This window comes from Toxotes jaculatrix, chromosome 18, assembly GCF_017976425.1.
Source record: "Toxotes jaculatrix isolate fToxJac2 chromosome 18, fToxJac2.pri, whole genome shotgun sequence".
NCBI classification, from domain to species: domain Eukaryota; kingdom Metazoa; phylum Chordata; class Actinopteri; family Toxotidae; genus Toxotes; species Toxotes jaculatrix.
Genome location: NC_054411.1, coordinates 1,101,618 through 1,113,658, shown reverse-complemented (window position 1 = coordinate 1,113,658; position 12,041 = coordinate 1,101,618). Strand labels below are relative to the sequence as shown.

The 12,041-nt window shown below is 46.9% G+C and overlaps 1 protein-coding gene across 4 annotated transcripts; it reads left to right on the top strand.

Annotated features, from left to right (window-relative positions):
- Positions 1-4,948: 4,948 nt before the first annotated feature.
- On the top strand, positions 4,949-11,796 carry amdhd2 (amidohydrolase domain containing 2). 4 transcript variants are annotated; one of them, XM_041063373.1, is made up of 12 exons: positions 4,949-5,006; positions 6,095-6,261; positions 6,355-6,491; positions 6,904-7,043; positions 7,337-7,391; positions 7,520-7,732; positions 8,020-8,108; positions 8,279-8,423; positions 9,552-9,659; positions 9,769-9,837; positions 9,978-10,079; positions 10,172-11,796. In XM_041063373.1, the coding sequence occupies exons 2-12, from the start codon at positions 6,179-6,181 to the stop codon at positions 10,249-10,251; spliced, it is 1,221 nt and encodes a 406-aa protein (XP_040919307.1). In that variant the 5' UTR covers positions 4,949-5,006; positions 6,095-6,178; the 3' UTR covers positions 10,252-11,796. The 4 variants fall into 4 exon arrangements, 3 of the variants coding, with proteins under 3 accessions (XP_040919307.1, XP_040919308.1, XP_040919309.1); XM_041063374.1 differs by lacking the exon at positions 4,949-5,006 and adding an exon at positions 5,014-5,233; XR_005896393.1 differs by lacking the exon at positions 4,949-5,006 and having other exon boundaries at positions 5,974-6,261; positions 9,769-9,842; positions 9,874-10,079; positions 10,172-10,218.
- Positions 11,797-12,041: the final 245 nt, after the last annotated feature.

Here is a 12,041-nt window from a genome sequence, read left to right as displayed (position 1 = left end):
TACCAAACATATTCTCAGCTTACACTCACATTTCACAGCAGCATTGTTTCCTTCACACACAGCTGGTCGCTCTTCTCTCATGCAAACAAACAAATGTTATGAAATCACCGTCATAGTTTTCTGCAGAAACTTAAATTCTGTCTCATCAGAGACGTCAGAGACTTTATGGCTTTGGTAACATATACCGATGGCCTAAATTCAGCGTGACACTGAGCCTGATGCTGAGGGAAGGTGTGCAGCAGCAGCACCTCTCCTCGGCCACGTCGTCCTGGAGGAAAAGTCTGAGTAAAGTGATCCCTGCGTGTGCTGCCGAACCCTCCGGAGAGCGCGAGCTGCTGAGGCGATCCCTGCGGAGGCGGAGGGAGGGAAACGGACTGAAAAAACAAACATAAACAGAGCAGAGCAGCTGGGGGCAGGCTGAGCCCTGTGCGTGTTCTTGGCGGCCACAGTTTGACCTTGGCCGGGCATGCCCAGGCCTGCCTCTCAATGCTGGGTGGGAGACTCACCAAGCCGCCTGCAGGACTTGGACCGGCTCAATGAGAAAAGAAAATACCACTCCAGGCAAACAAGGGCATAGTAGTCTCCCTGCACCTCGCTCCGTCTTTTTAATGATTCCTTTCTTCCTCAACAATCATCGGATTCCAGCACATGGCTTGGCCCCGTGCACGAGCATTTACCACAGAGGATACTTTCTCTCTACTTCTTCTTTTTTTTAACCTCCTTTTACTCACTCCTTTCCAGACTTTAATTTGATTTCTTTATTTCTTTGTTTGTTTCACAGCGGAGGGAAAGCTTTGAAACGCTGCTGCTTTACATATCTTAGACTCTCAATAGGTGAGCTGCCGTGGTGACAACAGTGACAAAAGCCTCCACCACACACACCCAGTCAAGCCTGGCCCAAGCCTCAGACCCCCTCGCTGCTCAGCACAGGAGGGCTACTTCTCCCAGCAGCCCTCCACCAGTCTGAAGTCGGCCTATTCACTGGTGCAGCCTCGCACCCCCAGCAAAGAGAGCCTCTCTGTTGTTTTTGCATCGGGTGCATCCACAGAATGACTTGATGAGAGTGGACGTGGGACAGAGCGAGAGAGCGACCTTCCAGGCTGTTTCCCAAACAGCTCACAGTCGGGATGTTTCTGGCAGCGCTCTAACACCTCGCTCTTTCTCCCTGTGCTATCCGCCTGCTGCAGTGGGGCCTTTCAGCAGCACCTGGCTGATTTATGGTTTCACCACCACACCACTGGCTTCAGTTTCCTGCCTCTGCGTGCAGAGATGCAGTGAGCAGAGCTTTGACCGTCATGAAAACTGATCAGCGAACAGCTGCTTCTCCAGTCGATGGCGCTGACGTTCTGCTTTGAAGCAGGTTGTTTTTTGTCTTGTTAACATTGTTTACTGGTCCAGACTAATGAACGAGCTCTAAGGTTTCTTACCTTTCTATCGCTCTGCTCTGGTGAAAGCTGCTCTCTGTCTGAAAGCACCTTTGACTTACATCATCACAAAAACCAGCCATTAACATCTGGCTCAGGTGGGACAGCTCTGTGAGGACACAGAGACACACTCACACTGACGCTGACGTGCTGATGCTCAGCAGGTACAACGGTCAGCGTACAGCTGAGGATGATGGGAGTGTCTGATCACCAAAGTTATCTCAACATTTCATCACCATGACGACGACTTGGATCGGACACTGGATTTGACTGGATGAGAGAAAACGAGCCCCATAACCTGACCCACCTGCACAGCTGGACACTCGTTCCCTGATCTTCCCAAAATGAGGATAAAAAGCGACTGTGGAGAGTTCGGGTTTAATATGTGATCTAACAACCTCTGTGGCTGAGGAATCATTGACTCCAGAGGAGGGAAGTGAAACCGTGACCACCTGACAGTTTGAAACGTTCCAGCTTCCACCACATTCATCCACGTTTGAACCGTGCACACCTCTGACATCACACACGGAAACAGTGTCTGGTCATGGCCTCCTCTTCAAACATGCTGATGTGTGTGTTTATCATTTAGCGTGAAGCCACATCATGCGTGTTGCAGCCCGCAGGTTGTTCTTAAAGTTAATGGCTGAGCAGCATGTCAGTGAAATTTACGACCCCCCCCCCCTCCACCCACAAGCTCTGTGTCCCTCACAGCATCGCTCCTGTCGTCTTTACAGCTGGGTGAGTCGGGGCGGGGCGGGCCGCTGTGTTTGCGTGGGGTGATCTTTACACCCCCCACCAGGGATCAGACAAACACTTATTAACTGAGAGGAATGCAAACAGGCCAGAGCTGCTGAGACACAGGACAGCAGCGCAGGGTGGAGGGTGAGGGGTCAGGGTGGGAGGGAGGGGAGGATGTGGGGTGAAGAAAGGGAAAGGAGAAGGATACCACCCCCCCCCCCCCATCCCCCACCACCACCCCATTTACTTCTCGTAAACTCCCCACCCAGGAGACGGATCCAGAGTTTTCTAGAAGAATGCAGCTCCTGTGGCAGAGGAGGTCCAGAGACATGGAGACCTCATGGGCCTCAGTGCCCAGTGCAGGACACACAGACAGACAGACAGACAGACAGGCAGACAGACACTTCAGTGTAGAAATACGTCATACATTAGCTTCAGGAAAAGTAGAAACATATTAGCACTGAACTATATTAATGATTTATTAAATACCAAAAGGTGCAGGATGTTATTAGATTATAATCACTGGTGCATTCAGGTGTTTCATTTTAATAATCTGAATCTGTAAAGTACAAATACGTCACCCTGTGTTTGATGAACGAGTTCCTGAGACTTCGACATCAACAGGATCAGCTGTTACCTGAAAAACCACCACACCTGCCGCCTAGTGAACCATCAGTGCAGTGCAGGAAGCTGGATACAGCAGCATGTGTTAGCAAGTATAAAATCAGAGTAATCGTAGATAAGACGTTCATCCTCCCTGCTCATGTTCACCATCAAAGCCTCGTGTCCTCCGTCCTGTCAGAGGAAAATCATTAGCAAACAAAGGCTCCGACACCTGACGTTCTCCCCCCACTGCTCCCCTCACTCACTGCAGCTTCTCCCGCTCAATCTGCCCCCCACCCCCACCCGCTACAGCCACCTACTGCTCCTCTGGACTAATCCATGTCTCCCAGTTTTACACTGGTAATAACGGGTGTAGTATGAACTAAAATTATACTGGATTTTTGAGGCTGATTTCACTGTGTGTTAAAAAGCTGTTCATCAGCTGAGACTCCGGTTCGTATTGGTGGATAATCTCAGCCGCCTCATTCATCCATCGGCTCCAGTTTGAGCTCATCTCAGTCCAAACATTTAACTCTTTGTCATCTTTCACGTCAATCTTGTTTCTCTGCCCCTTCCACATGTGAGCAGCGCCACTGACCTTTCTCCATGACCTTGCTGGCAGTCGCCCCCTCAGTGTATCAGTCACTTGCCGTGTTTTGCAAGTCAACAATTCACATAAAGCAGAAGCACCCCAGCGCCCTGGGACTGAGCATACAAACGGCCCAGTTATTCAGTGTCTTAAAAACCAGCGGATTAAGGAAGCAGGGCTCCTGAAAGGCCACGGCGAGGCCCCGGACTCGGGAGTTAAGCGGCCGTGAATGAGATGTGGCGACTCCAAAACAAAGCTACTGTGTCACTCTCTCAGCACCGAGGGGAATGCTGACGTCACGGCTCACAAAAGAGGGGACTGAGGCTGTAAAATATAGTACACCATGATCACAAAGTGGGTTTTCTCCATGTCAGTCCTGGTTCTCCAATCAAATATGCACCAGAGCAGCTGCCAAGTCTTTTCTTTGAGAACACAGAGAGAAGCATTTGCACTGTGTCTCAGAGGAGATCTACATTTTGATCCATTTTGGGTAAAATAAAATATGGACCCTCTCTCTCCTCATGGGTGGCCTGGTTTGGCCGGAGGACACAGGCCTGCAGACTCTCGTAGTGGTCTCCATGGGGATGAGCAGGACTTGGGGAGGTATCTGGCTTACTGGAAGCGTGGTTTATTGTTGACTTTCAGGAATGGGGAGGGGCTGCTGCTCTGCCTGAGGGGGGGGGGGGGGGGGGGGTTGCAGCACTTCCTGGTAGTGTGAACAATGGCTCAGTGGGATTTTTACTTCACTGTCCTGCTCACCTCACAGGTCAGGTGAGACAAGATGTGGCCTTGCACCTGCATGTGATGATGGTGGTGGTGTGTGTGTGTGTGTGTGTGTGTGTGTGTGTGTGTGTGTGTGTGTGTGTGTGTGTGTGTGTGTGTGTGTGTGTGTGTGTGTGGTGGGGAGGCACCCTCAAATATATTAGTGAACCACAATATAGTAAAACACACAAACACTGCACATAAATAAGTCACACACAGCTGCATTATAGTGTGTTATAAACAATTTTACTTAAAGTAAAACAACCTCAAACAGTGAGAACCAGAGGAGTCAAGTGTTTGTGTTTCTGGGTCAAATGTTGTGTTTTAGCTTCATCTACTGGCCAAGTGTGGAAGTTACTGCACCACAGTCCTGCTGAAGTAAAGGTCACAGTCAGCTTCACCTGGTTAAAGGTTCACAAACAAACAAAACACTGCTTTAAATATTTAACTGTATTTTATTATCATATTGTTTTTTCTGTCTTAATGTGGAGACTGTTTATTACAGCTGTTCAGAAAATGTAGTGGCGCACAAACAGGAAACACTCATGTAAATTACAGGCGTTTATATTAGAGTTTAACTTAAAGAACAGCACCTGAGTAAATGCACCTGCTCACCGTGCTCCTGTCGGGCCGTGTGCAGCACGCAGCACCTGCTCACGTGTCTGTCACTGAGCGGCAGGCACAGTTGTTTTTTCGTGATCAGCTGACCTGCAGCCCCCCCCCCCCCCCCCCCCCCCCCCCCCCCCCCCCCCCCCCCCCCCCCCCCCCCCCCCCCCCCCCCCCCCCCGACCTGCAGCCCCCCCCCCCCCCCCCCCCCCCCCCCCCCCGTCACATGACTTCATCCGCTTCCTCTGTTTCTTTTCCACAGACTCAGCTGAACTCTGTCCGAGGCAAGTAGCAACACTCCCGCCGCACTTTGTCACCGTAAAACAAAAGTTTGCTCACTTTTTTTTTGTACTGATAATGGCAAAATAGCTAAAGGTCACTTGGAGGCAGTTCGGAATGCACAGTCGCCGAACTCGATTAAAAAATACAGCAGTTTAATGTAGCTGGCGTCTGTATTTTCGCCGAGAGGCAGATTCGTGGTGACGGTTAAACAAGCTAGAATTTTATAGCAGTAAGTGAAATATTATGCAATTAATGTGTGCCGAGTTGACAACTGGATTCCTGTAGTTCTCATGGTCCTTCCCTTCTCTTTCAACTTACGTAAATTAGGTCATAGCAAAAGACTTCTTAAATTGACTGTTTTCTGGACGGAGGTTGGAATAATGCATTTTAACGCGGAGAACAAAGTATTAGTTTCCCAAAGAGAGCAGTATTAGTAGTAACAGTAACAGTCTACGTGTATAAAGTGTCTCAGGTTTGACTTAGATTCATTTTCATTCTACTTATTGCAGCCATGATAAAGAAGATCAGGGGTCAAAGTCAGCTGCTGCACCTTCTGTGATAAGATGTCAGATATCATTTAATACCGGTGGATCTGTGTTTGGACACTTCGTGTCCAGTGAGAGTGGTAAATAAAAAGGACAGTACAGTATGAATTGCAGTGCAATTTTAACTTTTATATCTACTCAGGAAAAAAAACAGTTCCCAATTTCAGTTTCATTTAGGCAGTTAAAGTTTTGTGATCATAACAAAATCCCAGTACATTTGTCTGCATTTCACTGACAACAGTAAGAAACAATAAGAACACAGAAACACAACTGTCCAGTTTTTAATCTAAAATCACTCTGGGTTCACACAGAGGTCTGTGCTGTGACCCCTTCTGGTTTAATCATCAGTTGTTACCCTCGTTACCCTGTGCACACTCCTGTGGGGAAAAACGTTTTCTTATTGGAAATCATAAAAAGTTGTCGCAGTTTCACACCATGTGATGGTCAGAACAGTAATACACATTCTAACACAGAACTTGTCTCTCTGACGTCTCACGTTCCTGCACCAGTGAGGAGAGTTTGATCTGTCCTGCTGTGATTTTCAGCCTGAAGCTGAGTCGGAGTCTGGACTGAGTTTGCAGTGAGTGGATTTGTCTCCACTCGTCTGCAGAGAGAAAAACACGTCCAACATGCCATCCAACAAATCGGTGTCTGACGCTCCCATCACTCAGTTCATCAACTGCAGGATACTGAGAGACCACAAGCTGCAGAGGTACGACACACACAGGCCTCACAGCCGATACACACCACAGGTTACAGCACACACACACAGCTGACTGTACTGTGTGTGTGTGTGTGTTTGCAGAGAGGACCTGTGGGTGCGTGAAGGGAGGATTTTAGATCCAGAGAAGTTGTTCTTTGATGAGCAGGGTTACGCCGACAAGCATGTGGACTGTGAAGGCAGCATCATCTCACCGGGCTTTATAGACGTCCAGATCAACGGTACACACACACTCACACTCATGCACAGCTCAGGATGCTTTCACTTTGATTGTCCTGTCACTTGTATCCTTGATTAATGAATCAGTTGTTTAATCTCGGAAATGTCACATGTTTTGTTTGATCATCGGTTCAGCATCAAACTTTCATTCACGGTGATAAACAGCAGAGCAGAGGAGAAAATCCTCTCACTGAAGAAACTGGAGACAGAAAATCTTTTGCATTTTGCCTGAAAAGTGACTGAAACTATTAATCAGTTATCAAAAATACTTTCATTCATTTTCTGTCAGTTGATTAATTGTTTTAAGTTGTGTAAATGTCCTGCAGTCAGTTAGGACAGTGACAGAGACAGTGAGACGTCCAGTCATTTTTAATGTTTCATGTCATGTTATTGACATGTGTCCTCTCCTTCCAGGAGGATATGGCATCGACTTCTCTCAGGCCTCTGAGGACGTCAGAGCCGGAGTTTCCTTGGTGGCGAAAAAGGTCCTGGAGCACGGTGTGACGTCCTTCTGTCCCACGCTAGTCACCTCTCCCTCTGCTGTCTACCACAAGGTGACATGAGAGCTTCGTTATTCGTGTCCATCATATTCGCTGTGCATATTCACCATGTATCCTGATGATCTGACGTTTCACCATCAACCCAGTCAACTCAGGCTGAGCGTGACATCAGAGCACTGATGGAAATTTGCAGACTCATGACTGTGGTTGTTGAGTTTCTGTAATCAGCATGTAAAGAACTTACAGACTGGAAAGACCTGCTAATAACTGTGAAGTGAAGCTGCTACACATTGAGTCTGTTGTTGGTCTCTGTTTTCTAACCACTGTAATCAAAATGTGTCTTTCAGGTTTTGCCTCAGGTCAAAGTTCACAATGGAGGACAACATGGAGCTGGAGTTCTTGGTAAGAAGTATAACTCGCGCATCAGGTCCACACCAGCCTTTTCAGCTACTTACTCTGCTGCTGCATCAGCTCAGTGTCCTCGTGGGGACGAAGACAGTTTGATCCACTTTGCGTCTCTGTCTCTTTAGGTTTTCATCTGGAAGGTCCGTTCATCAGCGTGGAGAAGAAGGGAGCCCACCCGGAGCAGTACCTCCGCACCTTTCAGTCCGGAGGGATTGAGGACCTGATGGAGATCTATGGGAGCCTGGACAACGTTGCCATGGTAACGTTGGCCCCTGAGCTGACCGGCAGCCTATCAGTGGTGAGGGAGCTCTGCCACAGGGGCATCACTGTGTCGTTAGGTGAGCATGGTTTCCAGCGTTCACAGGGAACATGAGAAACCTGGTTATTCTTACCGCTGTGTATGCGTGTTATAAGATAAGATAAGATAAACCTTTAATAGTCCCACAATGGGGAAATTGCACTGTTACAGCAGCAGAGAAGACACTCAGGATTTACGCAATAATACACAATAATAATAAATACTATAAACAGTATGAAGACAGTGTCCTGGATGTAACGCTTATTCTTACGACTCTGGCTTGTGAAATACTGTCCCATCCTTCTGTTTGCTGTTTTCCTCATGTAGGTCACTCAGTGGCCAACCTGTCTCAGGCTGAGCAGGCCGTTCAGAGCGGAGCCTCCTTCATCACTCACCTCTTTAACGCCATGCTGCCTGTGAGTCCTCCTTCAGAGTCCGAGTTGAGGCTCATGCAGTGGCTCAGCCAGTGAACTGCAGCTGTTTCCTCCTTTGGCCTCTGTAAATGAAGCAGTGTGCACAGTTTCTGGCTGTGGTTTTGTAATAAGAGGGATAATTAGACTCGTATCTGTTCTGTGTCGTGATCCAGTTCCACCATCGAGACCCTGGAATAGTGGGTCTGCTGACCAGTGATCAGATCCCCGCAGGCAGGACGGTCTACTACGGCATGATAGCTGATGGGATCCACACCAACCCAGCTGCCCTGCGTATCGCCCACAGAGCTCACCCTTCAGGTCAGAGGTCGTTGGTCTTCCCTCATTAGTTCTTTGGTTCTTTATCCAAACCAAAGCCTGTGAGTCTCCACAGACTGATGTTCTGCAACATCCAGGATGTAACAGCAGCAGTTTCATGAGATAATTGTTGGGATTTGTGTTTGGACATTTAAATGAAAGCTGAAACATAAGAAAACACAGATTCTGGGTTTAAAGTCCTGAATGACATGAAGTCCTCAGGTATTCAGGTCCACTCTGCACAGAAGGTTTGTTCGTGACCTTCTCTGATGTTTAGGCAGAAGCAGCTTTAGCTTCGGTTTCAGTCATGAAATATTTTCATTTCTCTGTTGTGTCTGTTGTGTGCACAGTTTGTGTTCCAGCTGAACACTGGCACTTTTCACAGACCTGTACACCCAATAAGCCGTTATCAGCTGTTATTTTCTTTGTTCAGGCTTTTGGGTTTTCTCAGTGAGTTTAGAGAGGCCGTAAAAATAGAACAGGCTGTGTGCTGCCACGTCTGTCTCCTAAAACCCTCCGTCAGCTTCTCTCCTCATTCTGCTGCTCGTGAGGAGGCAGAACAGAAAAGTTCTCTTCATCTTACGTGACCATGGACAGGGTTCCTCTGCAGTCGTGGGAAATATGGAAAGTGTTGGTGATGATAGGCCATAGCATAAATCATCCCTGTGCCTGTAGATCGTTAGTATTATTACACAGCGTATTAAAGTTTAGTCAACACAGACGTACCTGGGTTCGTTGACGGGGCCTCGGGATGCCGGTTCTGTTTTGACCAACAGTTTGGTCGAGTGTTGTTGTGGTTGTTGTTTTTTTTGTCCAGTGTCCAAAAAGATTCGGTTTACTGTCACATATGACAAAGAAAAGTATAAAATCCTGACATTTGAGGCCCATTCAGACCAGTGTTTGGTTGATTTCTTGTTCCGTAGGATTGGCTGATGTATATAAACTCAGATGTGTCATTTTTTATATGAAACGTGACAAATGACAAAGGTCACGTTACTGAAATGCATCTTTCTGATCAACATAATATTCAAACTGAAAATATTTGTGTGTCTTCACTTCACGACTGATGAGCCTCCAGAGTAACGAGGTTACCTGCTGGTCGGACGTGTGCCGTGTTTGTTGTATTCTCAGGTTTGGTGCTGGTGACAGACGCCATCACCGCGATGGGTCTTCCTCCCGGGCGTCACACTCTGGGCCAGCAGGTCATCGAGATCCAGGGTCTCCACGCTTACGTGGCAGGTCTCACTTTCTTTTCAGTTTTAAAATAGATTCACAAATGATCCGTTAATAATAAAACCGATCACCATGCACGTGTAGAGGTGTTAGACTGTTGTGAACTGTTTTTCAGGCACTAAGACCCTCAGCGGCAGCATAGCCACGATGGACATGTGTGTGCGTCACTTCAAACAGGCTTCAGGTGAGTTTGTGTCATGTGGTTTCAGGTCGCTGTTAGTTTCCACCAATATATTGAAAGCTTGCCTGAGAAGCAAGAGTCAGCCCCTTAAATAAAACTGTGAGTTCAGCCCTGATGAGTCGTTCATTCTGAGACACATTCAGGCTGCAGTGTAGAAGAAGCTCTGGAAGCTGCCTCGCTCCATCCGGCTCAGCTTCTGGGCATCAGCCACAGGAAGGGAAACCTGGACTACGGCTCAGACGCAGGTCAGGATCTGCTCCATCAGCACAGCAAATAAAAAAAAAACACTTCATCTCTGTAGAGTTTGTCATGTAACACACACACATCTGTTTTGCAGACCTCGTTTTGCTTGATGATGCTCTTAACGTCAAAGCCACCTATATTTCTGGAGAGGAGGTTTGGAGAAAAGGACAATAGAAGAAGAAGCAGCTGTGCCGATGGAAACTGGCCCGACAGCTGGGACCCTCCGTTCAATCAGGGGACGCCGTTTCCCACAGGACCACAAATCTGTTGAATGCTTTAGTTCATCAGGACACAGCAGAGTCCATCTTCTGCTCTACATCCTCCTCCTCCATTCAGAAGACTGAAGTTTAGGTATTTTTACCCACGCTGACCACGTGACTCTGCAGTCGCAGCGTCTGTCAGCGTGTGTCAGTGTCTGTCCAACACTTTGGTCCAGAGGGAAATAACAAACAAAACTTCATGTTCCTCAGAGGATGAATCTTAAATACTTTGCTGATTCCCTGACTTTTCATGTAACGGAACCAAACAAACTGTAAAGCTTTTGCTACACGAGTGATAAAGGTTTAACGGCAGCGAAGTCGTCCGTGATTCATCCGCGCAGCAACGAGGATCGCAGCCTCTCTGGGCTGCAGACCTGTACTTTGATTTTCAGGAGTTCTGAATGTGACTCATAGTACTATCACCTGAATGTCAGTGGGTGTGAGGAGATAACATGAGTTGTTCAAGGTTTTATGAATGATTATACACAGACTGTGAGAGACAGAGTTTTATTTGCCCGTATACAGATCCACATTCCTTATTTGACTTTAATCACACGACACACATGTGATTTAATAGACATTTCATAATCAGCTCAGAGTCGTTTGAAATGTGACAATGGGCCCAAACCAGGCACTGTTTTTCTAAGAGGTCACAAGCCAAAAGGTTTGGGAGCCACTGGTTTAATCTTTGGACAATGTGCTGTGTTCTTTGAGCATAAAATATTTTCTATACAAGATGTTAATCTGATTAAAACGTACAATAGTTCCCGGACATTGAGCTAAATAAAAAAAATGTGGTGGAGAACAAGTATAAATTAGCCTAAAATGGAGCTGATGGTTTTGCTAACGTGGTGAATTAGCTCTGGGTTTAGCCTGTATTTGTTCCCACTGTGGAGAATGAAGTTTGCAGTTAGGAGTTCCTGTTTGTTACACCATTAGATTTACTGACAATTTCCTCTGAAACGTTCACAGAGAAGAAAACTTAAAAATCTGACTATTGTGAACCAAGTTCTGTCTTTTTCTGTGATCTCTGAGCGGATATGGACGTTTAGCATAGCTCAGTTTACACCACGTTTAATGGCGGGACAAAAAAAAAAACCCAATTCATTTCTACCTTATGAGAACAAAGTTTTTAACAGGTGTTTGTATCTGTGTGAATCCTTCTACACCAAGAACCACGACTTTAAAACCCAACGGAAGAACTTTTAATCGGATCGGGACCGTGAGCGTCTCCCACAGACAAACCGTCCTCTGGTGGATCGTTTATGAGCCGAATTAACAGCAAAGGCCCGGTGATTAATCAGAAACACGCAGATCACGTTTAATGAGTTCTTTTAATTATTTTTTGCGAGCGAAACAAGTTGTCAAAGAGTGATGGGGGCTTTTGAACGGTGATTACAGGTCTGTACAAAAACGGAAATGTATTTTTTCTGTAAATAAAGTGCAGCTCGGAGCATGACTTGTGTGCCGAACAATCCAGAAAACAGCAATTATTCGTTACGATGAGCTTATATTCGTGTTATACATGGTATCTGTGTATGCTAATCAGGCAGACAACAGCACTGCTAAATCTTTAATGGAGTTTGGTTTGGGGGACGGAGCTGAAAATGAGGTATTCCGCTTTCATTCTCCAGAATCGTAACAGGGGATGAGGATGTTCATCGAGACCGGATAAGAGGTCGACACGTCCCGGCTGCTGCCCGG